Raw genomic sequence first — 26,925 nt, 5'->3', positions numbered from 1 at the left:
AGAATGGTGTCCTGGCCGTGGAGGAGTCTCCGGATACCATCTCGGACTCCAGGGTCACACAGTTGCAGCTACGATTGCCCTTTGTAGAGGGATCTTCTGACTGCTGTTGGGGGAGCACAGAGCCTGGGGAGGTAATTGTGGTTTGCCCTTTGCTCGTCCTGTAGTTGGCAGTCCTGCGAGGTAATTTTTTGCATCACTCTTCAGCTTTTGCCTGTTCGCTCATAATGTTTCTTTATAGAAGACTATTGCTTTGGGTTTGAAGACCACTTCTTTGCTAGGTTTTTGGTATATATGAGAGCAATATACATCAAACATATCAATAGCCTCCTTGTTACCATCAAAGCCAACATTTAAGCACCTGGTGTGTTATCCTCAGGGTAAGTAAGAGAGCCCGGGTGGAGAGAGAAGGGAAAAAATAATAATAATACTTACTTTGTTCACTGACTATTTTAAGTTCTTTGCAGATAGTCACTTATTTAATTCATTTTTATTGACTCCATTTTAAGGATGAGGAAACTGAGGCACAGAGAGCTTTAGTAACGTGCTTACAGTCCCCCTACTAGTAACAAGTGGATCCTCAACTTGAACCTGGCACTCCATCTTCAGAGTCCATGCTCTAAACCGTGAAACTAGACCTGAACCCCTACTTCAGAAGCCAGTAGGTCTGTCTCCAGAACCCTCCACTCTGGAAGCTGTGTTGGCAATCAGTCCCTGTTGGGGTCAAGGGTAGGAAGTGGTATGGAAGAAACAGACCTGGATAATGTTCATCAACTAAAATTAATCCCTTCGGGAATCACTGGTTAGGAAAAACCGAGACGCACTGAAGCAGTCTAGCTAAGCAAGGTTTGTTTCCTGCTCTAACACATTTACTACATGGACAGTTGCAGAGCTGGCCACAGCCCTTTAGGGGACCAGTGGGTCTGCAGAAGGAAGACTGCAGCTTTGCTCTTCACAACCTTGAATGTTAGCCATGCAGAAAAGCATAAGGAAACCGAACCCCTGGTTTGTGACCATGGAAAGAGGGCTTCAGAGTTCTGCCCCATCTCCGCTGCCTTTCTCAGTCTCACTCAGTTCAGTTCAGTCGCTCAGTCGTGTCCGACTCTTTGCGCTCAGAAGCCTGTAAATGCATTCTCGAGATTCCATTGCCTCAGGCAGAGGCAAACCTAAGATAGACTGTGCTAAGTGCTGAGTGAACAAAGGGTCCTACCAGTGGGTCCTACAAGGTGGGTGGAGTATAGCTTGAATCCAACCTAGTTAAGACTGCATTATCTGAGGATGGAATTATCATGTCCAAAGGGTGAAGTCATAAACTGATGGGAAGGAATAGATCTAGGGAGATAGCAGCAGTTCTTTTTTATCCCCCAGCTTTATCGAAGTATAATTGACAAAATTATAAGATATTTTAGGTGTCCGTCATGATCTGATACACGTATACACTACAGAAGCATGATCCATCCGTTTGACACATCCATCACCTTACAACACAGGCAGTTACTCCTAAAGAACCTCAGGGTCGGTGAAAGTGAAAGTGCTAGTCGTTCAGTGGAGTCCAACTCTTTGGGACCCCATGGACTGTACCTGCCAAGGCCCTCTGTCCATGGGATTTTCTGGGCAAGAATACTGGAGTGGGTAGCCATTCCCTTCTCCAGGGGATCTTCCCAACCCAGGGATTGAACCCAGGTCTTCTGCACTGCAGGCGCATTCTTTACCACTGAGCTACCTCAGAGTAGGTGGTGGAGACCAAAGCTCCCCCAGGGCCAGCTCCTCTCCTCCTGCCATCCCAGGGTCTGCGTTGCCCGGGGCAGCTGTAGCAAGATGAGACTGGGAGCCAGTCCTGAGTAGAGGCCCTGCCTCCACCACCAGCATGGCTCCTGTGTAGTCCTAGCACTATAGTAATCTTCATTCTGTACAGACATGCTCCCAACTAGTGTCTGCTTTAACCTGTTACCCCTTTGCACCACTATCATCCTATTTTGTTTACTGAGTAAATGGTACAGCTGTAGGCAGCAGGGAATTTTCCATGGGATAGAGAAGATGAGGATGTAATGCTGTAGGATTACAATCCAAATATAAAAATATATTAAGGTAAGAACATGAAAAGTCCCTATAGGAACATGTGGACACTAGAATGTTATCAATATGAAAATTAGGTGTACACACACACACACTTATTGCTCTAAATATATACACGTAGTAGAAAAGGGGAGGCTTTATGGAAAGAACACTCACTTAGGGCCTGCAAGCATTTTATCCCACCTCTGTTCCTAACTTGCCACATAAGTTTGGAAAAATCACTTGTCTGTTGCCTTTGGTTTATAAACCTAGTAAAGCAGATCAAATTGTCTTTATAATCTTTTCCAACTCTAAAATGATTCTAAGATGTAGTTGAACTGACCTCGACTCATGGTTGTGTGGGAGCTAATTACTGTAGTCAGATCAGTGATGGAAAGTCGCGGTGGAAATATAGGCATGGTTGTAATTATTTTACACAGAAGGATTTCTGTGTGCCTTGTAACTCTACTTCTGGACGAACTGCTGTTGCAGTTTTTAAAATAAAAAAGTTTAAAAGAAATCCTTGGCCTTAGCTGTGGAGCTCTGAAACCCGAATCTGACGGGTGCTTCCCTCCTAGCTGTGTTCACGTTTTCATCTGCTTGGCAAGCGTAGTGGTCAGCTGGGTTTTGTTTCCTTCAGTCTCACTCTCTGGTGACCTAGTACCATTCCTCTGCCTGTGTTTCTTGTGCTGAGATCTTCAGGAAAAGATCTCAACAGAGATTTTATGTAGGGCTGGAAAAACCATGGCAGGATGGTTTCTTTATCCTGAGCTCTGTGTTGCTCCATTTCAATTCCCTTTTCCCCCATCTTTCACTTGAGAAAAAAAAAAAAGGCCAAATTTGGGACGTACACTAAATTGACTGCTTTTTCAGTTATGATATTTCTCAAAAGCCTTGGAACCAGTAGAAGTGGGAATATTCCTGTGGGCTTAGAACAAGTGAAGTCACCAGGACATGGGCTCTTGCTGACTCTGATTCACCCTTCAGCACCATTAGTCAGTGCAAAGAAGTTGCTAAAATAGGTCACAGAAAGTTGATTTTATATGGTTGTATAGTTTCCATTGGTTATATTTTTCGGAAACCTAACATGCCTCATTGCCAACTGGCATCCTGATTCCTAATAAATCTATATGGGAACTCTGAAAATGAAGTGTCTTTGACTTTTTTTGCAGCTGTTCTGTTAATGCATTTTATCTTTCTTGGCTAAGGAGGACTATAGTTACTAATTTTACAAACATCTAGAGTTACCTTCTTAAAACACAGATCTTTTCATGCTACTCTGTTCTTAAAAATGAATCCTGGTTCCCCATTCTTTACAAAAATCAAGTGTAAATTTTCTGAAGCATCCAGATAATCTTTCTAAGTTTATCACCTGCACCTTTCTTCCCCACCTACTGATAAAAACCCCTGGTATTATTTGCTCAGTCATATCCGACTCTTTGCAACCCCATAGACTATAGCCTGCCAGGCTCCTCTGTCCATGGGATTCTCCAGGCAAGAATACTGGAGTGGGTTGCCATTTCTTTCTCCAGGGGATCTTCCCAACCCAGAGATCGAACCTGGGTCTCCTGCATTGCAGGTGGATTCTTTACCATCTGAGCCACCAGGAAAGCCCCTTCTTCCCCCATCTCGGTGCTAATTTTGAATCTGTCATGTGTGTTCAACCAACTTAGCCTTTGCTTATGATGTCTTTTCACCCAGAAGACCTTCCCAGCCTTCTTCACTTTTCACAATCCTCCATTATCTTTCAAGGATCAGTTCAAATGCCACATCCTCTCTGAGACCTTTCCATCTTTTTCTATTTTTTTAAATTAAAGTATAGATGACTTACAATATTGCATTAACTTCTGGTGTACAATGTAGTAGTGATACACTGTTTTTATACACTGTACTCTATATTAAGTTATTATAAAATATTGCCATATTTCCTGTACTGTGCATTATATTGTTTGTAACTTATTTATTTTATATCTGCTAGTTCATACCTCTCTTCACCTATCTTTCTCCTTTCCTGACCTCTTTCCCCTCTAATAACAACTAGTTTGTTCTCTATCTGTGTATTTTTAATTACACTTATGTTTTTTCTTTTATTTCATGTTTCCACAGCACATTTTATTCTGCCATGCATTATAGGTAATTGCTTGACCATTCACCTTTCACACTAGGTTGGCAGTTCTTTGACACAATGAATTGTAGACAACTTTCTATCGTATCAGGTATGAGCCTATGAGGCTGTTTGGCTGAATTCTATGTGTTGGTACTTGGAAAATCAGGATACACAGTTTTTTTGTTTGTTTGTTTCCAGAATGAAAATGACCTGCCCTCTCTTTCAGTTTTCCTTACCTAAAGCTTGAGTCAAGTTGAATAAGGTTTGTTATTATTAATACTGTCAGTAAGAGCTATCATTTAGTGAGTTAACTTTATGCCCAGACCTGTGCTAAGAAGTATTCATCTGTTATCTTATTTAATATTAATAATAATTTAATATGTTAGATAATATTGTCCTGATTTTACAAAGGAGAAAGTGGAGGCTTAGAAAAGGCAATCTCACTAGGCCATCAGGCTATAAGTGGAGAAGCTCCAGGCCCGCTCTGGAGGCTACACGTAACCACGCTATAAAACTGCCTCTCAAGTCTGAGGAAGCGTAGGACTCATTCCCTCCACCGCAAATAAAACACAGTGTGATCTAGATTGAAAATCTGGAGGTTGGCATTCCATCCTCATTTGCACACTTTGTGGTGTACCCTTGGCCAAGTCATTTTGTTTCCTGGAACCTCATTCCAAATCTGTTAAATCAGTTAAAATGTTTTTAGAAGCAAGTAATAGAATACTCAGCTCAGTAGAAGTGGCATAAAGAGTGAGGCCATTTATCATTTTATTTTTTCATCTAACAGATAGCTATTGGACATAGTGCATATCAAACACTGTAGGCAGTAAATACTTAAGGACACCTACCTCTGGTGGCCCCAGAGTCATCAAAGATCCAGGTACTTTTCATCTTTTTTCTTTGCTGTCCTCAGTATAGGTGGTGGTGTCTCTTCTTTCCCTCATTGATGCAAGATGGCTGCATTAGCCCCAAAGATATGTATCTGCAGCCAAAGTCAGGAAGGGAAAAAGCAGGGCTCCTTGTCTGGGTCTTTTCTCCAAGGCCCCCAAGAGCATCCCATCAGCAGTCAGAACTGGGTTCCATACTGGTCCCTAAAGCAACCTCTGGCAAAGGAAAATGGGGTTACCAATTGTTTTAAACAAACCATGGCACTTTCTGTGCGGGTGGGGAGAAGCCATCTCCACACCTAAACACAATTAGGGTTCTCTTGATAAAGAAGGGGGAGACACTCGACAGAGTAGCCAGGTGCCTGGCAGGTTCTGCCTCCGGTAGGGCTGGGCTGAAGAGATTTCTAGTCCCTTCTGCCTCTGGGTTTCTGTGATTCAGTGTTACCCAAAGATAGAGCACTTATCTTAAAATCTGGTGGCCTAAGTATGGGAGATTCTTTTATACTTAATTTCTATAGATTAATGAAACAAGAATGAGAAGCTCACCGTGGCAGACAGTGAGCATCATTTGAAAGCTGATGTTTGGAAATGTTTTCTGGGTAAAAAAAAGTTCATAAACACTAGAGATTATCCTTGTTAGAGAAGACAGAAAACCTCTGAATTTAAAGAGGTTGAGTCTGTGATCTTCTGGTCAGGTTCACATCCAAAGAGTAAAATTGACCAGGTCTGTGTTGACTTGTACGCTATCACTGTTGCTCACAGCACGAAGAACTTAGATGGAGAAGATCCCTAGCTGTGTATCTAACGCCTTCATAGCCACATATGTTACAGGTCTGTTTCTTCTAGAGCCTACACAGATAGTATGTCCTTTCCCCTAAGTTTATGAAGGGAAAACAAATGGGATGTTCTCTTTCACCAACAAAGAAAGATCTCCGAAGTAGCTCATCACTTGAGCTTAGTTCGTTTCTCCCAGAATGAGTTTGTTAATGACCATTGGTGAGCACTGCAGTGGCCAGCACTGTGTACCATATATAAAATGTCCAGGACCCAGCCCCTCTTTGATTCCTGTAGATCATTCTCTTCATGTTCTTTGCTGTGGGCATTTGTGGCAGTGTCATAGTTGACGTGCATCCTGTTAAATTCACTTCCCTCATGTGACTCTAAGGAGAACAAAGACCCCAAACTAGTTAACTTCTTCCTAGTTTCTGGCTTAAGCACGGTCAGATACTAGAATATGAAGCAAAGAGACTTGGAAAGCAAAGAGACTTGATTGATCTAGAATGTCAGAGAAGTCTTCATTGAGGAAAGAATGAGCACTGAGGGTTGAGTATGTAGTGGAGGTGGAGATGAACACAGCCTGCGTGGGGGGTGGTCAGAGGCTAAGCCAGAACAGGACTCATAATGGACTACAAGATTATGGAGGACCTTCAAAGCCAGGCCGAGAGAATTAGCGTGGTATGTTGGGCAAGAAGCACTTGAAAATTTCTTGAGAGTCAAGATTGAAAGGATATGGACTTCCTGGTGATCCAGTGGTTGAGACTCTGAGCTTCTACTGCAGGGGACATGGGTTTGATCCTTTGTGGGGGAATTAAGATCCTGCATGCCGCTCTTGTCCTCTCTCCCTCCCTTTGCACACTTCACTCCCAGGGAGAAATAACTTCAGGCAGCTTTAGGAGAGGAAGCAGGCGTGTATCACTCAGCCTCTGAAGGAAACACTGATTCTGGCCTGCTCCTCTCAATGTGCTTTGCCACCCATCAGCTCTGTGTGAGCAGCCCCCTGGGAGGGGAAAGTCTATGTTGAGTGATCTAGTGATCCACTGGATCCAGGGATCCATTGTTGCTGGTGACTCACAGGTGGAAGTGAAAGTGAAGTCGCTCAGTTGTGTCCGACTCTTTGTGACCCTGTGGACTGTAGCTCATCAGGTTCCTCCGTCCATGGGATTCTCCAGCCAAGAATGCTGGAGTGGGTTGCCATTTCCTTCTCTAGGGGAATCTTCCTGACCCAGGGATCGAACCCAGGTCTCCTGCATTGCGGGCAGACGCTTTAACCACTGAGCCACCATCTGAGTAATTCTGGGATTCTGTTCATGGCTACACCCCTAACCTATAACCTCCAGCTGGCTCATGTTCAGATTGCTAAGAGTCTGACTACCCTCTATCAATCTCAGTTGGTTTGCAACTTGGGTGAAGAAGAGAGATGCTATTTACTGGGTCTGCTCAGGCTGTAAGAGTATGGAAGGATTGGTAGATGGGGTGGAAATGAGAAAACTCTGCCAGTCATCATGATGTGAAGTGATGGGACTCAAATTAGGATGACTGTGGCAGAAGAGAAAGTGGGACTTTTCTCTTTGGTGAAAAGTGAAAGTGAAAAGAGAAAGTGACTTTTCCCAGCACTGGCTCCGTAAAAGAAAGTGACTTTTCTCTTTTGTGAAAGAGAAGGAACGGCTGACTCATTTGGCATTCCCACAGATCCCAGCAGAGTCCTTTGTGCGTGCATCCAACAAGTGCTTATGGAGCCAGTGCGGCTAATATGGGAGTGAGAGGGACATCCAGGTCTTTGTCTTCAAGGAGCAGCGGTTCTTTGAAAGAAATAAAAGAAGGTCGTAAGATAAGAGACTGAGAGGGGCCCTTTAGCTGAGGTGCTGAGAGGCAGTGGCCTCACTGAGGATGACACCTTTGAGGTGAAAAGCTGAGGAGATGAAGACGTCAGTGGAGCTGGGAGGAGGTATTCCAGAGAGAGGACACGGCAGCTCCAGAGTCCTCAAGGCCAGAAAGCACTCAGCTTGTTCAAAAAACACAGGAGGCTTTTGGCTGGAGTTAGAGAAGAAATGTGAGATGGTGCGAGGTGAGGTCAGAGCAGTAGTCAGAGGCCAGACTGTGCAGGACAGAAAGCAGAGACATTGGAAGCATCTAGAATCTGGAGGAAGGAGACAGATTGAGGTGTAGGAGATGCAGGTGCAAGTGAGTACTTTGGAATAGAATAGACACAATACACTTTGGGATATTAGAAGACAAGAGGAGAAGAGATCCATAGAGGGGTAATTTTCAGATGTAATAGAGGAAGAGATTCTGAAGAAGAGGGAGATTCCACCTTCAGAGTGGAGGTGGAAGGACTCGCTTTTCCTGGTCTTCTTTTGAGACCAGAAGCTGAAGTAGGAAACAGATCGATTGAATTCTTAAGAGGTGTCAGGCGTCATTCTGAGAATTACTGATCTCTTCTTCATAATAATACAATGAGGTAGGTACTATTATGCATGCATGCTAAGTCGCTTCAGTCATGTCTGACTCTTTGCAACCCTATGGATTATAGCCCACCAGGCATTATAGCCCATCCCAGCCCACCATGGGATTCTCCAGGCAAGGGTATTGGGAGTGGGTTGCCATGCCCTGTTCCAGGGGATGTTCCTGACCCAGGGATTGTACCCACATCTCTTACATCTCCTGCAGGAGGATTCTTTAGCAGGCGGATTCTTTACCACTAGCACCACCTGGGAAGCCCAGGTGCTATTATAGCCCCATTTTAAAGATGATAAAACTGAGACTTTTGTTACGTCATTTGTCCAGGGTTACCCAGACATTTAGGACAGAATTATGATATAAACTTCGGCCAGTTGGCTTAACCACCTGTGGTCTTACACTTGTATAGTACATTGGTTAGTGTAATGTTGAAGTGAAGCCAAGTAATATATATATAAAGGCCCTCCCTCTGGTGTACATAGAAAGAGATGGTAGAATTTGGAGTTTGAAAGACTAAAGAAGGTGTGGAAAAATTGTTCTGGGATTGTGTTTGAGATCCATGAAATGAATAAAAGAATGAATTGTCTGGATTAAAGCAATAAAAGAAGTTGAACATGAATTTATGTTTGACCAGTGCTCTGGTCTGAATATTTGCATCCTCCAAAATTCATACGTTAAACTTCTGGCCCCAGAACTGATGGAATTAGGAGGGGGCTTTGCGGGGTGCTTATTAGGATGTGAGGGTGGGGCCCTCTTTTCACATTTATTCGTCTTGTTATATGAACCTAAATGTTTCCTTTAAATTTGCCCAGATAATTTTGGTTTGCAATATTGTCAGCACAAAGGCTTTTGAGTTCTTTGAAAACATTACAGTGTTGCTCTTTGTCTTTCATTCTGAACTATTGCCTGATCTTTGGGAGTCCTATTCTTAGGACTTCATTCCTTGTCTTGACTCAGGCCATTCAGACTTTCTTGGTAAACTAAATGTTTACCTAAATGTTTCATTAACTGTGATCTGAGACATGCATTTTAAAAAAACATGATTTTTTAAAAACAAAATTGCATAAAGTGACCAAAATGGAAGCACATTTTGTTTAATTACATATGGTAATATATGTGAAGAAGTCTCACTATTATTTATATTATTATTACATATATATATAATGTCTAAAAGCTCAATATCAGATACTCTACAGTCTGGGCAGAAGGATTGTGAGTGCTGGAATGTGGAGGCAGAAACTTTTTTTACCTTTCTTATTGATTTTCTTGGAATATTATATAATTTAATACATATTTGATGAGTGTGAAATAGTATCTGAAATATGAGTCACCAAGGTGGTATAGCCATAGAGCCTTGTGGCTTCAGGGGAGGACAGCTGTGTTCAACTAGAGGGGACAAGGAAAGGCCTCGGGAAGAAGTGAGATTTTATACTAGCCCTTACATATGAGGAAAACTTGGACAAGAAGAGATTCAAGGACATCTAGGCGGGGGTGTACAGTGAGAGAGAATCCATGGTTGGGTGGGGCCAGTAGTAAAAGTCCCCGCAAGTCCCCTGGCTGGAGTGTGGGTAGTGGAGGAGAGTGGCTATAGCGTGTGGAAGGCCCCTGGAGAAATTCATAACAGAGGGATCAGGCTAACAGCCTCTGACCCTCCTAATCCATCTCCACATCCCTACAAGCAGGACAACCACCTGTAGCATATTCTCACAAAAAAAGAAGAGCATCTACCTGGACCTTGAGATCTATATAGCAGTTGACAGTAAACCTAGAAAACAGGAGCATTTGAACAATACCCTGAGGATACATTCAGCCAAATCCAGGCTGTGCGAAATTCTACAGGACAAAGGAACTAATTTCTTCAATAAATTGTTGCTGTTCAGTTGCTAAGTTGTGTCCGACTCTTGTGACCCCATGGACTGTAGCCTGCCAGGCTCCTCTGTCCATGGGATTTCCCAGGCAAGAGTACTGGAGTGGGGTTCCATTTCCTCCTCCAGGGGATCTTCCTGACCCAGTGATTGAACCTGCATCTCCTGCATTGGCAGGAAGATTCTTTACTTCTGAGCCACTAGAGAAGCCCAAAATATATGCCATGACAGAGAGAAAGAGGGAATTGTTACAGATTTAAAGAAACTTAAAAGACCTATCACAACTGTATGGATCACAAACAAGCTGTGGAAAATTCTTAGAAAGATGAGAATACCACACCACCTTACCTGCCTCCTGAGAAACCTGTATGCAGGTCAAGAAGCAAGAGTTAGAACCAGGCATGGAACAATGGACTGGTTCAAAACTGGAAAAGAGTATGTCAAGGCTGTATATTGTCACCCTACTTATTTAACTTCTATACAGAGTACATCATGCAAAATGCCAGCCTGGATGAAGCACAAGCTGGAATCAAGATTGCTGGGAGAAATATCAATAACCTCAGATATGCAGATGACACCACCCTAATGGCAGAAAGCGAAGAGAAACTAAAGAGCCTCTTGATGAAGGTGAAAGAGGAGAATGAAAAAGCTGACTTAAAACTCAACATTCAAAAAATGAAGATCATGGCTTCTGGTCCCATCACTTCATGGCAAATAGATGGGGAAACAATGGAAACAGTGATAGACTTTATTTTCTTGGTCTCCAAAATCACTGCAGATGGCACCTGCAGCCATGAAATTAAAAGACACTTGCTCCTTGAAAGAAAAGCTATGACAAACCTAGACAGCATATTAAAAAGCAGAGACATTACTTTGCTACAAAGTTACATATAGTCAGAGCTATGGTTTTTCCAGTAGTCATGTATGGATGTGAGAGTTGGACCATAAAGAAAGCTTTGCTCCAAAGAATTGATGCTTTTTAACTATGGTGTTGGAGAAGACTCTTGAGAGTCTCTTGGACAGCAAGGAGATCATACCAGTCAATCTTAAAGGAAATCAACCCTGAATATTCATTGGAGGGACTGATCCTGAGGCTGAAGCTCCCATACTTTGGCCACCTGATACAAAGAATCGACTCATTGGAAAAGACCCTGATGTTGGGAGGGGCTTCCTTGTTAGCTCAGTTGGTAAAGAATCTGCCTGCAATGCAGGAGATCACGGTTCGATTCCTGGGTTGGAAAGATCCACTGAAAAAGGGATAGGCTACCCACTCCAGTATTCTTCGGCTTCCCTTGTGGCTCAGCTGGTAAAGAATCTGCCTGCAGTGGAGGAGACCTGGGTGTAGTCCCTGGGTTGGGAAGATCCTGTGGAGAAGGGAAAGGCTACCCACTCCAGTATTCTGGCCTGGAGAATTCCATGGACTATACAGTATACAGTATACTATACTGTATAGTCCATGGAGTCGCAAGTAGTTGGACATGACTGAGTGACTTTCAGTTTCACTTTCACGGATGCTGGGAAAGATTGAAGGCAGGAAGAGAAGGCGACAACAGAGGATGAGATGGTTGGATGACATCACCGATTCAATGGACATGAGTTTGAACAAGCTCTGGGAGATGGTGAAGGACAGGGAAGCCTGGTGTGCTGCAGTCTGTGTGGGCAAAAAGAATCAAGACACGACTGAGCAACTGAACAACATAAAGACCTGTCAACCAAATCAATGTGTAAACCTAAATCGAACAAATCATCTATATAAAGAAATTTTTTGAGATAATCTGGGAAAATGAGATACAGACTGGGTTTTAGGTAAGGAATTATTAATGTTTGGGGCATGAAAATGGTATGATATATGTTGTAAAGTTCTTATCTGTTAGATTGGAGGTATAGCCTGAAGTATTAACATTAGTAATGATGAAATGTCTGCAATTTGCTTTCAAAAATATTCCAGCAAACACACACACACAAAGCATGAGTTGGAGAGGAGACAGTAGCAGAAACTTCGTGATTTTTAAAAAATAATTAATTTTAATTGGAAGCTAATTACTTTATAGTATTGTGGTGGTTTTTGCTATACGTTGAAATGAGTCAGGCATGGGTGTACATGTGTCCCCATCCAGAACCCTCCTCCCACCTCCTTCCCCATCCCACCCTTCTAGGTTGTCCCAGTGCACCAGCTTTGAGTGCCCTGTTTCATGCATTGAACCTGGACTCTATTTCACATATGGTAATATACATATTTCAGTGCTAATCTCTCAAATCATCCCACCCTCACCTTCTCCCACAGAGTCCAAAAGTCTGTTCTTCATATCTGTGTCTCTTTTGCTATCTTGCATATAGGGTAGTCGTTACCATCGTTCTAAATTCCATATATATGCTTTAATATACTGTATTGGTGTTTTTCTTTCTGACTTACTTCACTCTGTGTAATAGGCTCCAGTTTCATCTACCTCATTAAAACTGATTCAAATGCATTCTTTTTAATAGCTGAGTAATATTCCATTGTGTATATGTACCACAACTTTATTATTCATTCGTCTGCTGATGGACACCTAGGTTGCTTCCATGTCCTAGCTATTGTAAACAGCGCTGTAATGAACATTGGGGTACACGTGTCTCTTTCAATTCTGGTGTGCTCGGTGTGTATGCCCAGCAGTGGGATTGCTGGGTCGTATGGCAGTTCTATTTCCAGTTTTTTAAGGAATCTCCACACTGTTCTCCATAGTGGCTGTACCAGTTTGCATTCCCACCAATAGTGTAGAAGCTTGGTGATTTTTTTAGACTGAGGGTTGGGTCCATAGGAAAATGTGTTATGGTCAGCCTAAGGAGTTTGAACTTTATCATGTAGGACTAGGAAACTTGTGCAGGGTTTTAGGCTGATGAGGAGGCATGAGAAAGGTTATAAGCCGCCCAGAAAGGTTTCCCTGGTAACTGAGTGGGACATGGCGGGTGGGGAGGAGGACTCACAATGGGAGCCCATTTAAAATTTTGATTAAGATGGTGGCTATGAGAATGGAAACTTTTTTTTTTGAGAACAGAGAGAGGAAATAATGGCAAAAGAGGAACTCTTTGGTGGTTTGGCAGTACAGAAGTGAATCAGGTGCATAAGGAAATCCCCTTTTCCTCTTTAGTCAGTGGCAATTTTTATCCTGAAGCTACTGCTCTGAGTCGTATGGGACAAGGGGAGCGAAAAGGGATCTTTGTTGAGGAGGAACTGAGCCACGTCTGGAAAGGAACTGGCCACAGTGGAAAGCAGTGGGGAAACAGAATTCTCAGGTTCTTTTTGTTTATGTTTTTGTCTTGTTTCTTGCTCTTTTTCACGAATTAGTCTCTTGTAGTTTCAGTATGAAATTTATAGATACAGTGATTCATTTTGATTGCCTTTCTGTTTTCATTGGGGAAATGGTGATAATCTTTGTCAGAGGTTCTACCTGAATCATTTATGATATTAGTTAAGACAGAGATAATAGTGTTCATTTGTGAAATGGAACATTTTAGAAAAATGTAGGTGATGAAATGGTCTGGGGAAATAAAAATTGACCTATGGTAAATTAATGGAAGCTTAGATTTAAGTGTATAACTTCTGATTTGTCAATAGCAAAAATATTCAAGATAAACTTTAGATTCAGCAGAAAGTAACAGCAAGGGATTAAAGAGAAATGGAAGTTCTCCAGCCCTCTACAGTCAACGATAACTCATACTTCGCACACAACATACCGATAAGCTTTGATATAAACAGGCCCTCCAGAAAGGACTACACTCTGAGAATAGTTTTTTTTTTAATCACATCTGTTCTCTTCTTTTTCGAGAAATTACACTACAAACTGCAGTCTATAAGGATAGGTCATATCCTATGATTAACCCCCCTCTTCTCTTTCTCAGTTAAACATACCTATTTAGAGAGGGCTGAGCTGAGGTAGGAAGGAAATATTGAAACACTATGCATTCTTTACCTTATTCTGCAGCAAGAAGGTAGGGGAACTTTTGAGACTCCCTACTAGACTTCCATTCAGTCCACCCAAGCTGGCATCTGTTCTCCTAGCTTATAAAGGCTTCCTAGGTGGCTCAGTGGTAAAGAACCCGCCTGCCAGTGCAAGAGACGTGGGTTCAATCCCTGGGTCAGGAAAATCCCTTGGAGGAGAAAATGGCAACCCGCTCCAGTATTCTTGCCTGGAGAATCCCATGGACAGAGGAGCCTGGAGGGCTACAGTTCCTGAGGTTGCAAAGAGTCAGACACAACTGAATGACTGAGCACGCTTATACAATCAGAAAGGAGCGAGGTGTGCTTCTGGTTGAGGTCCAGTTAAAGTTAGAATTTCTAATTTGTGGTAGCTGTTGTAAAAAGCTCTTGGGAGGAAAGAAAAGGAGAGGAAATTTCCCAGCTAAAACCAAGAGAGATGGCTTTTCTTTTGCTCAGGAATGCATAGCTGAGCTGTTGGGCCTCAGAAGCGATGGGGATGGAAGCATGGTTATGGGTCTTGTTATGGAAAAGGTTGACCTGTCATCGGCGCCTGATGGAAACGAGAGGGAGGAGGCCACAGCAGTGTATCTAACAGCACTGCCTCTCTTCTTGCATTATCGGAAAAGAAAGATAACCTGAGAATAGTCTTCCATTATCTCTCTCTACAAAGGGATTAGTGCGGGTTGCAAGAAATTAATGGCTTTTGAATTAGCACAGAAATACTAATGAATGTCAGGACCGGAGATGTAAAGTAGGTGAAATTAGCTTTTCTCCGCCGCATTTCTCTCCTTTTCCCTTTTGGTTTGCTATTTTAAGATCTAGATCTGTGTTACTCTTTTTTTTCTCCTCCATCCAAGATCAGAAATCCTACCCCTTTGGGAATGTGATTTGTCTTCTTTAGGGAGTGACTCAGTTTATGACTGTCTCCGATGTGTCAGCAAAAAGGTTGAGAAACATCTCAGAAATGAAAAACTTGGCTAGGGAGGAGAGCTACCTCATTTTCACGCCCGATGAAAGTATCAGGACACCTCCCAAGTGACAGTCCCCTTTTATTAAAGTATGACCTCTGTATCTGTGGCAGCTAATCATTAATTAAAGATGGCATGACCAGATGAACTTGTGGGGAAGAGGGGAAGAGAAGGGAAGGGAGTTAGACCTACTGTATGCTGGGCATTATGCTAGAAGCTTTATGTTCTAGAAGCTTTATTTCTATTCTGACTTTTACTAAGTACCCACTATGTACTAGACATTGCACTATGCACCGTGACATAAGGATGACAGGACAGACCTCGCCCCTGTCCTCTGTGGAGCTGATAGTCCAGTAGGGAAGACACACTTCTTTAAAAGCATCAACATTTATTTTGTTTGTTCAGATATTTAAATAAATTATTATAATACAGCCTGAGAAGAGCCCATTAGAAGAGAATAATATAGTAAGGATCCCTGATTCTGACCCAGGGGTGTGTGTAGGCAGACTAGGGGGTGGGGTTGGGGGAGTCAAGGGCAGACTCCTTCTAGAAGAGAGGATCCTTGAGTGACGGGTAAGTGTATGGTAGCCGGTGGAAGTGCCGGAAGGGGCACTGCAAGCGAAGCGAATAGCGTAAGCAGGTTCAGAGAGGGAAAAGAACGGCTATCCAAGCAGACACCTAAGAAGTAAGCTAGTTGAGTCATGTCTGGAGAACTGGTATGAGCCAGAAGGCCCCTGGCCTGGCCTTGAAGACTGATGGGAGTGTCTGAGAATCAGGAGTTTGTGAGCAGCACGCATCATGCTCTGTTCTTTGCACTGGCCCTTCCTGTCTCTGCCAACCTAAAGAAAGATAAGTATTGTCAGGGAGTTAGGTCAAGTGGCAGGAGGAGCATTCTTTCTCATATTTGGTGCTTTGTAGAACACTGGGCTTCCCTGGTGGCACAGTGGTAAAGTATCTGCCTGCCAATGCAGGAGACACGGGTTCCATCCCTGGGTCGGGAAGATCCTGTGGAGAAGGAAATGGCAACCCACTCCAGTATTCTTGCTGTAGAAATCCCGTGGACAGAGGAGAGAGCCTGGTGGGCTATAGTCCATAGAGGTCGAAAAGAGTCAGATATGACTGAATGACTAACCAAGAACAAAAGAACGTTACCTAGAAAACAAGAAATTCTGGCAAAAAGCGGTTGTTTCATGGGCCCGCAGAGCATAACCCCAGTCATTCCAGTGTTTCTGTTTTCTGAACAGGCTTCTGCCTGTCTGATTGACAGCGGACCCCCAGCCGCCCAGTAGTTAACTTTTGCAGTCGGGACTCCACCCTAGGTAAGTTCTTCAGATGTGAGGGTTTCCCTCAATTACATCTTGTTGATTAGACCCTCTGTTGGAATTTTTACTACCTCTGTTTAATATTGTGTTTGGTTTGAGCCAGCAGGTTAGGCTGATCTGTTTGTTTTCTGGCACCCGCCTTGTCATCTCACTCAGTTCATTCATGTTCATGGATTAATATGTTACTTCTTTTTTTCTTTTCCTTGCTTTCTAGAACACAAGCCAGCATTCCCGAACATCCTGAAGAAGGGTTACCTGGAGATTCGGAAGGACCATGACAGTTACTGGCAAAGCTGTTACGCCGAGCTCTCCCCCTACAGCTTATACTTCTACAGCCTCGACAGCAGTGGGAATCAGAACCTCTACGCCACGTACCAGCTGTCCCACTTCCAGAGCATATCCGTTCTGGGAAACCTTGAGGCCAGGCTGGTGGACACCGTCCTGTATGACAACACTCAACTGCAGCTAAAGGCAGAGTCGCCGTGGGAGGCTTTGGACTGGGGGCAGAAGCTCTGGGAAGGCGTGCACGCTGCTGCACCAGCCTACATGGGCCGGCCGGGAGAGCTGGCCGACTCCCCAGGGCTTGGCCATCACATTGACTGTCCACAGAATCATTGTTTACAGAAGAAATCCCGTGAGCTGCTCATGCCATCCCCTGTGCTGGATAGCCCCAAACAGTATCAAAACATCCTCAAATCCGGGACGCTGTACAGGCTGACCATGCAGAACAACTGGAAAGCATTTACATTTGTGCTGAGCAGGACCTGCCTGATGGCCTTTCCGCCGGGCAAGCTGGACGAGGACCCCCTGCTGAGCTACAACGTGGACGTGTGTCTGGCCGTCCAACTGGACCACCTGGACGACTGTGATTCTTGCTTTCAAGTCATTTTCCCCCAAGACGTCCTCCGCCTCCGTGCTGAGACGCGGCAGAGGGCTCAGGAGTGGATGGAGGCGCTGAAAACAGCTGCCAACGCGGCAAGGAGTTCAGAACAGAACCTGCAGGTCACGCTGAGGACCAAACCCAGGGATCAGATGGGTGGGCACGAACTCAGGAAGAGCAAACGCCAGTCAGTGACCACTAGCTTCCTTAGTATCCTGACGACTTTGTCTCTGGAACGAGGGCTCACTGCTCAGAGTTTCAAATGTGCAGGTATGAAACAACATTTCAGCCTAAAACTCATTAAAGAACAAAATCCTAAATCCCGCAAATGCAATTCACTTGAAAAATCCCTTTGAGAAGCCAGTCCCTGATACCTCTTGAATCTCACTTAGTCGTGTCCAACTCTTTGTGATCCCATGGACTGTAGCCCGCCAGGCTCCTCTGTCCATGGGATTTCTCAGGCTAGAATACTGGAATGGGTAGCCATTCCGTTCTCCAGGGAATCTTCCCAACCAGGGATCGAACCTGGCTCTCCCATGTTGCAGGCAGATTCTTTACCATCTGAGCCACCAGGGAATCCCCTCCTTTAAGGAGTTTGCTGTATTAAACCATCTATCCATCTTCATGCCATGCTGATGAAGTAAGTAGAAGCAGCTGTGATCTACCCACTGAATCAAAATGACTCGGCTGCAGCATAAGCAGGCTAGAATGTAGACTTCCTGAGTCTGCTGTGATTCCATTTCCTCTGCCTTCTTAAATCAAGGTCAAGAGACATCCATGCCCAGAGCTGACTGCTGGCATTCCTTAGGTAAGGAAAGCATCCATAGTTAGTAACTGTCATTGGTCATGACCTTGTCAGATTCTGTTAAGGAAGACTCCAGAAAGTCAGCTTTGACAGAGAACGTGGAGGTGGCCAAGTGCAGGGCGATGATGAAGCAGCAGGTGACCTCTGAGTCACGATGCGCTGGACCCTCATCCTTGGGACTCCTGGGGCTGCCAGAACTGCTGTGGAGGGTGAGACCCAAGATGGAGGCCAAGGCCCAGTCATCTGGAAGTCCCTAAAACCCTATTATTGCTTCTCTCCCCTACTCACCATTCCTCTCACCTTCCTGCAAACAGTAAACCAGAAAGCACACATCCCTCACTAAACCAAGTCTGTATATCTCCTATGAGCAAAATCAAATTATTTCCCTTTCACTGTACATGCTTGTGTGCTCAAACATGTCCGACTCTTTGTGACCTCATGGACCGTAGCCTGCCAAGCTCCTCTGTCCATGGGATTTTCTAGGCAAGAATACTGGAGTGGGTTGCCGTTTTGTACTCCAGGGGATCTTACCAACCCAGGGATCAAACCCATGTCTCTTGTGTTTCCTGCATTGGCAGGTGGGTTCTTTACCAGCTGTGCCACCTGGCAAGCCTTTCCCTTTGACTAAACCCCATGCAATTTGTCACAAGAAATTTACCATGGAGGTAGCTTTAACTGGAAGCCTGATTTGGAAAATTTCGACTCAGGTGTATCAGGTTTAAGTACATTGTTTAAAAATGAACAAGAAACCTACCACCAGTCAAGAACAGATTTTCAGTTTCATGCCCCTTCCTGCATTCAGAAAAGCCAAACAGTGGTGGCACAGTGAACCTTTGAACTTAGCTTAGTTATGATGGTTGCCTCTTCTATTGAAAAATAATTTACTCAAAGCAGGGATTAAGTGAATCATCTGTGCTTTGTCTGGAGGGCCTCAGGAGCTTGGGAGCAGACACTTGCAGGGTGGGCTGGGAGAGACCCGCAACTCGAGCCAGTAAAGAAGCCACACTAGGCGAGGTGCACACGTCTGCAAGCTTGTGTGACCTTGTATTAAGTCAGCCAGCTATGTTCGGAAAAGGTTTTTGAAATAAGGAGATGCTGGTTTTAGCACGGTTTTTAGAAACTGTTGACATTGCAGTGTCTTCATATACTAGTGCATATATTGTATTTCAGAGTTCAGCCAGTCAATAATTTATGAGTGCTTGCTCTATGGATGCACTGGAATTGGGGCACACTCCTGTGGCTTTAGGCTGCTGAGGAGGGCAACAAATCTGCTGTGTTATTGGAATCGGGGAGAACAGCTCAGCTTCATTTTCAAGGCGGAGACCGGAGTATGGATCGGGAACTTCCTAGTAAAAGAGGGAAGAGAAGCCTCAGGTGTCACACAAAATGATCCCTTTGTGGCCTTCTACTTCACCTTCCTGTCCTGAGTTTGCTTCCTGATGGAGTGTGCCCTGCATACACCTTGTGCTACCTGAGCAGCATCTCTGATACCTAGAGGAAGGAGAAATACAGGCAGAGGGTACCGTTCGGCAGGTATACCACATCTGGCAGTTGGAGAAAGGAGAACAGGAAAAAGGCATAGAAAGGTGAGTGGAAGAGACAGGGAGAAGGAAGCTAAGTGAAAAAGAGTACGGAAAGGATCACGTAATGGGCTGGGATAGGACCTGGAGCAGCTTCTTTGTGTGTGCCTGCTAGGTTACTTTAGTCATGTCTGATTCTTTGCGACCGTATGGATTGTAGCCAGGCTTCTCTGTCCATGGGATTCTCCAGGCAAGAATACTGGGGTGGGTTGCTGTGCCCTCCTCCAGGGGATCTTCCCAACTCAGGGATCAAGCCCGAGTCTCTTATGTGTCCTGCCTTGGCAGGCGGGTTCTTTACCACTAGCGCCACCTGGAAAGCCCCAGAGCACCTGCTTTAGGGTCCGTGTTTTAGGATGCCACCCTTTGCTGTGTGAATCGGGAGCCCACTGATTGGCTGTCTGGAGAATAGGCTGTGGATGGTGGTAATAGGTACCCCGGAGACAGGGTAAGGTAGTCTGAGAGTCCTTTGCTCTGCTCGACCTTTACCTTCTTGCTTTTGGTTTGGTGTACTAATGGGGCACAAGTAGCTTTCTCATTTGGTGTGGGGAGAAGTCAGTCCTAATTTGTGCAGTGTGGCTGATTCTCAAGTAAAACGTTTAATTTCATTTCACGTCCCCTCTTCCATCAGAAACAGCTATGCTCAGTTGCTCTGTGGTACACGTGGGTTATGCGTGGCTTTCCATTTTCCTAAATACCTGTGCCCAGAATACTGGTTTCCTATCTCAGATAGGCATACTCCATCTCCTGTAGAGGGCAGAGTCTCAAAAGAAAAAGGCCCAAACTTAGTAAGCAAACCTCTGAATGTTGTTTTAAGTTACTTAGGAGGCTGTTCCTTATATCAAAGATTATTAGAGCAGATGGAACTTGAAAAATTGATCTATGTTTCTCACAAACACAGTTAATCTAAACCAGCTGTTTGTGCTTTTAGTCCTGTGTCCCCTAGCTTTTCATCTTCATAAAAACATGCGTTCAGTGAAAGAGCTGGTTGCAAGGCATGTTTACCTTCCAAGCTGTCAAAAAGTCCAATAAACTGTTTTTAGTTGAATCTTGGCTTTCTTTATCATTTTGGGGAGAAGCTAATTCACAGTATTTCACTGTTTAAGTGAGCCTCTTTAGACTACAAGGACTTATGTCCACTTGGTCCCTCCTCCTTTAAATATTCCTAATGAATTAACAGTGAAAGATTGCACTGAGCAGGTCTTTATCATGATGTCATTTGGTTGCTATTCGGGGGAGCCACAGATGTTGGCTTTTAAATCTACAAAATAGTGCAGTTGGCCTCATTTCACTGAATACTTTCTGTAGGTGAAGAATTTTCTATATCCTTTTTAGAAACTTAGAGAGCCCCGGCAGAGAAAATGGACCCTGACCATCCCCAAATGCCTGAGGTTACGGTTTTGAAAATACATGCTTGCACATAACTGTTTATTTCTTAACATGTGCTTGAACTTTTTATAGTTGTGTTTGATCATGTGTGGTTTGTTACATGGCTCCCTCTCCAGCTCCATGGACGCTAGGAAACCCAGCTACAGTGGTCTTCCTGCTAGTCTGTAACCTGTTCTTGCTCATTCATGGATCCAAGGCCCTTACACATGCTCTTCCTTCTTTCTGAGAACGTGCCTTTGAAAATTAAATTCTTCCATTCATTCCACCATTTATTGTGTGCCCAGTTTCTGACCACATGCCTGAACCTCAGATGTACCTGGAGGAGTCAGTGGTCCCTGCCCTCAGGGAACTTGCAGTCTCCTAGGGAAACCAACGTTAACCAGATTCATCACCAACGCCAAATGGTAAACTGGGGAAGCGAGGCCCACAGGTCAGATTTGGGAGCTGTCAGAGTGGTGCCAAGTGGAAGTCTATGAAACTGCAAACATTGTGTCTTTTCTGACCAACAGAAAAGGGCAGTTTGATAAGGTTGAACTTCATGTTTGACCCTGAAGTCCCAGAAGGTTCCTGGGCAAAGGAGCACATGAGGAAAGTGGTATTTAGGAACAATTAATTTGCTAGTGCTTTAGTACAGCTTTACAGAAGCACTTTAGCAGAAAGAAAGGAATGCTTCTTTAATGAAGTCACTGGTTGGGATTCAAAATTATGTTTGGCAGTAGGGCATCTGTAGTGTTAAAATATTAATGCTAAAACAAATGACTGTGCGGCTTATTAAAATATTTATGGGGTATGTACCTGTAAGTGGTTCTAAATGAGGTCATTCACAAAATGCTGTATAAATTTGATTATAAAGCAGTAGCACAGTTTTCTTCAGGAATTGGAAAACGTGTACATACCTATTTCCCCTCAACAGATACTTGGTTTCCTGGCAGTAATATATACAGATATTTTTCCTGTAATTTCCCAACAATCAAGAAACATAGCAGTTGAATGTTATGATAAAAGAGCCCAGAGCCTTGTTTATAGATGTGGCAAGAGATGGCAATGTTCACGTCTCGAAGCATCTTCAGTTCAGTTCAGTTCAGTTTGCAATCAGATGGCCCACTGTGGGGCAGTGTTCTCGATTGTGAACTGAAATTGAAAATGTTAACAGAAGAAACAGCAAGAAAAACAGTGATCTGAGGAGATCCCCTCCACCATTTCGCACTGTCAGTTTTTATGGTTTTACTCCTTGGGCTGCTGTTTAACCTCTTAGGACTGCTGTTGGTGATTACATCTCTCTGGCATTAAGAGCTTTTTGCTTTCCTTTTTTCTACCCCCCTAGACCTTGGGAGGGGTAAACCCAAGGGGTGGGGGGGGGAGTTTTGCTGTGAATTCTTCAGCCATTTAGTGCAAATTCCTGTAATTACCGGCATTGTGTCCTCTCTGAATGGCACATAATACAGCAGAAGCCATTCCTAATTGAGACCTTACAGGAGGTACAAATCCTCTCTTTGTTCAGCCTGACAAATTAGTGCCAGAAAGTGGCAGGGTCCGAGTGGAAATCAAAGGCAAGAAACACAAAGATGGAACTTAAGGCTACAGTAATAACCCTCTCTTGTCCTGAAGGGAAAAAAAGGAATGACCAATGAAAAATGAAGGTTTTTTTTTTTTGTTATAAATTCCCTTGACATGACAGCACCTTGGGGCTGCTCTATTTATTTAGCAAAAGTGATTAAACAGTAATACAACAGGGCCGCCCATTGTTGCCCCCGGTGCCCCCACCTCACAGACCCCTGCTGCCTTGGCTAATTGATTGACAATGAACCTCTGATAAAGAAGTATGTTGTTAGGACCTGAGGTGGGGGGAGCCTTTTTTCCCCTCTTTTTGTGTGTCTGAGTGTGTGTATGTATGTGTGTGTGTGTGATTTCATTTTTGTTTGAATTGCACTCCAGTTTCTCTTTGCCCCACCCCTTCTTTCCCCTTCTCTCCCCTTTGCTTTCCACTCCCCTTACCCCAAAGCTTTTGAGCAGTTGCTCCCAGCTGACATTCACAAACAGGTAGTGAGGAATTAGAATTGTAGTACAGGCTTTTGACAAGTTTATCTTCGAGCAAACTTCCTCCTCTCCCTTTGGTCCATTTAAGGCAGAACAGCAGTGTGAGAAGACAGAAAAGGGGAAGAGGGCTGATTATTGGTGCTTTAAGCTCAGAGAAGTGGGGTTTTTTTTTGTTGTTTGTTATTTTTTTAGTTTCTCGTGCATGGGAACGGATGTCTGAAGCTAATCTTTCAACTTTAAGAATCTGTGCACGTTTATGTGTATAGGTGGGGGCGGCGTTGTAAGAATAAGAAATAAAATTTTGAATTATTTAAATCTCCTCTCAGTTCCTGAGACCTCGAGGATTGATTATTTTAGGATAGAACATGGCTGCTTGTGGTGTAATTCAGCACCCCAAGATTGCTGTAAATGGTGGGAAGATGACCAGAGGCCTCTAGGCAGATAATTAATAGCCCCTAGTTATATATGCTCAGCTAGCTAAGCTGAAGCTAAATCCCAAATTTAACTCTGTTACAGCTGCAAAAACAAATCATTTCAAGCCCCTATGAAAGCAAAATATATTAAACAAACAGTATCGACCTTGTTAATACCCCATGGCATTTCATGTGATAAATGAGGGCGTCTTTCTGGCAAAGGCCTGTTTTATGGCATCGTTTGGACATAAAAGATACCTTTACCCTGGTAATACAAGCATCCCTGATAGAAAGTACGGAGTGGTTAATTATTCATTAAATAGCTGCCAGTCTGGAAGTAAGCAGTGTCTCTGACTTGGGCACAGTTAGTTACTTATTGGCCTCAGAGTAAATCATGCAGAATGGCAGTTCTTAAGAAAAAGAGAAATTGAATTTGGAAGCTGATTATGCATGAGTCTAGGCAACATAAGTTCTGTACATTTTTAAGTGCCAAGTAGGAAAGTTATACTGCTTACTACTTACGTTCTTGAAAAAACAAATTCCAGTATGGCCAAAAATCTGTTTTGATTCTCATGGGAAAAATTAGGGGATCTCTAGTAGCCAAAGTGCCAGACCTCCTAAGGAAATGAGAGACAAAAAAGAAATTGACTTTCCTTGATAGCTCCAATTCCTCTCTTTACTACTATTTTCAAATGTGTCTCACACTTATTAGGAATGGTAATACAGTGAAGATTTATTTGACTTAAAGAATAGGCAGGTAGCCAACTGGAAGAGAAAGAAACAATTAAGGAAGACTCTGTTGTGCCCCTCAAAACATAAATAGCTTGGAGTAATGAGAACTATTTAGTCCATTATTGCCGTCTCACTTTGTATTGGGCTTTCGTGTGGGTCAGCTGGTAAAGAATCCACCTGCAATGCGGGAGACCTGGGTTTGATCCCTGGGTTGGGAAGATCCCCTGGAGAAGGGAAAAGCTACACACTCCAGTATTCTGGCCTGGAGAATTCCATGGATTGTATAGTCCATGGGGTTGCATTTTGTATTGTCTGAGTTATTTTGTTTTTGAGTGTATTTGATGGCCATCTCTCAGAGAAGAAACCTCTAGTTCGTTTTGTGTGTGTGCTGGAGGGCTAAGTTTTATTTGCCCAACCTTGATTAGCACCATGGAGGCGTTCTGATAGTAAAATCCGTAAGTGGAGTTTCAGTGGAGGATTTATGTCAACATGCATTTATTAAACCCCTCTTGTATGTAGGGGCTTTCCTGGTGGCTCAGACAGTAAAGAATCTGCCTGCAGTATAGGAGACTTGGGTTCGATCCCTGGATCAGCAGGATCCCCTGGAGAAGGAAATGGCTATCCACTGCAGTTTTCTTGACTAAGAAATCCCATGGACAGAGGAGCCTGGCGGGCTACAGTCCATGGGGTCCCAAAGAGTCAGACACGACTGAGTGACTAACACTTTCATGTATGCCACACATGTGCTCTTCCAGGTACCTTGGGATATAGGAGTAGGAGTATGATGTATGCTGTGCTCTTCAAAACATCTGGAACTCCTGCCCCTCCTGAAGTGTATGGGGGGCTGGATGGGACTGGGAGACTAAGGGGTCAAGCCAGTGGTTTGGAGACCCGTACGTCTGTGGCTGTGTTCATGTCCGAGAACCCTGTTGTAGAGAACTTGAAAGCTAAAGTGCTAAAGGAGTGTCTTTCCTCACTCCTCCGTTTTAAACTTTGTCCTTCTGCTTCCTGGAGAATTAATCTCAGGGGATCATCATCTCAGCTTTTACTACCATCTATCAAAGATAAAACCTGAATTTCTATTATGTGCTCCATTATGTAGTAGGTGCGATAGGAGATACAAGAGAAGCATAGATGTGGTCTAGACCCCCAGGACATTATAGTCTGGTGGAGGATGCACAAAGGAAAGTGAGGGATTATGAGACAGTTAGGTCAGATCCATGCTTAGTGTTCAGAAAAGCATTTGGTAAAAAAACCCTCAAGACCGAGAAACTTGGGTTATCAGAGATTTTAATAATGTTGTTTTGTGAATGGTGAATGACTGTCAGCTTTACCCAAGGATTATTGACTAACAAATTCCTTTCACCCTAGAATGTTGTCAGTAAAGACACATGAAAAAAGTGAGAAGCAGCACACTTTAGTAATTAGGAGCTAGGACTCTGGAATCAGACTGGCTAAGTTCCTAGATCTGCTACTCACTCTGTGACTCTGGGTAAATTACTTAACCTCTCTGTACCTTCATTTTAAAATTTCAGAGGTGAGAAAATAATCACATCTACTCCATAGGTTTGTAGCAAGAATAAAATGGGTTAAAAGGGCTTGAAACAGTGCCTGGCACGTGATATATGCTATGATTAGTCACTCAGTCGTGTCTGACTCTTTGCAACCCCGTGGACTGTAGCCTGCCAGGCTCCTCTGTCCATGGGGATTCTCCAGGCAAGAATACTGAAGTGGGTTGCCATGCCCTCCTCCAGGGGATCTTCCTAACCCAGGGATCAAACCCAGGCCTCTTGCATTGCCTGGCACATAGTAAATGCAGTATAAGAATTTTGTCGTTCACTCACTCAGTCGTGTCTGACTCTTTTCAGCCCCATGGACTGCAGCACTCCAGGCTTCCCTGTCCTTCACCATCTCCCGGAGCTTGCTCAAACTCATGTCCACTGCATCAGTGATGCCATTCAACCATCTCATCCTCTGTCGTCCCCTTCTCCTCCTGCCTTCAACCTTTCCCAGCATCGGGGTCTTTTCTAATGAGTCAGTTCTTCGCATCAGATGGCCAAAGTATTGGAGCTTCAGTTTCAGCAGCAGTCCTTCCAATGAATATTCAGGGTTGATTTCCTTTAGGATGGACTGGTTTGATCTCCTTGCAGTCCAAGGGACTCTCAAGAGTCTTTTCCAACACCATAGTTCAAAAGCATCAATTCTTTGGTACTCGGCCTTCTTTATGGTCCAACCCTTACATCCATACATCACTACTGGAAAAACCATAGCTTTTACTATATGGACCTTTGTTAGCAAAGTAATGTCTCTGCCTTTTAATATGCTGTCTATATGTAAGAATTATCTAGTTTTATTATTTGCCTACATAGGACAATAATTACCTAGGTAAAGATATCATAGGCCTACATACCAAATTTGCAGTTATCTCTAAACTAGGTTGGACAACTAATGTGTTGAGTGACAATCAAGATTCTGAAACACGCTAGAGGAATGGACCAAATGAGGTGAGATTTAGTAGGGATTAATAGATAATCCTATACCTATATTCAGAACGTCAGCTGTGAAGATGGAAGGAGGAGAAACTCGATCTAATAGCAGCTCACATGGTCATACAGACGAGATTTAGTAGGGATCAATAGATAGTCCTCTACTTAGGTTCAGAGAATCAGCTGCAAAGATGGAAAGAGGAGAAACCT

General features: G+C 43.7%; 1 protein-coding gene across 1 annotated transcript in view; it reads left to right on the top strand.

The window, feature by feature from the left end:
- The window catches only part of PLEKHM3 (pleckstrin homology domain containing M3), a 180,746-nt gene that overhangs the window by 5,359 nt on the left and 148,462 nt on the right, over nt 1-26,925 (top strand). Inside the window, exon 2 of the mRNA XM_052635992.1 lies at nt 16,611-17,546. Within this exon, the coding sequence (XP_052491952.1) occupies nt 16,611-17,546 (936 nt within the window). The remainder of the gene's footprint in view (nt 1-16,610; nt 17,547-26,925) is intronic.

Source organism: Budorcas taxicolor, chromosome 2 (assembly GCF_023091745.1).
Source record: "Budorcas taxicolor isolate Tak-1 chromosome 2, Takin1.1, whole genome shotgun sequence".
Classification (NCBI taxonomy): domain Eukaryota; kingdom Metazoa; phylum Chordata; class Mammalia; order Artiodactyla; family Bovidae; genus Budorcas; species Budorcas taxicolor.
The sequence above is the reverse complement of the archived record's forward strand: the minus strand, read 5'-3'. Positions and strand labels throughout refer to the sequence as shown.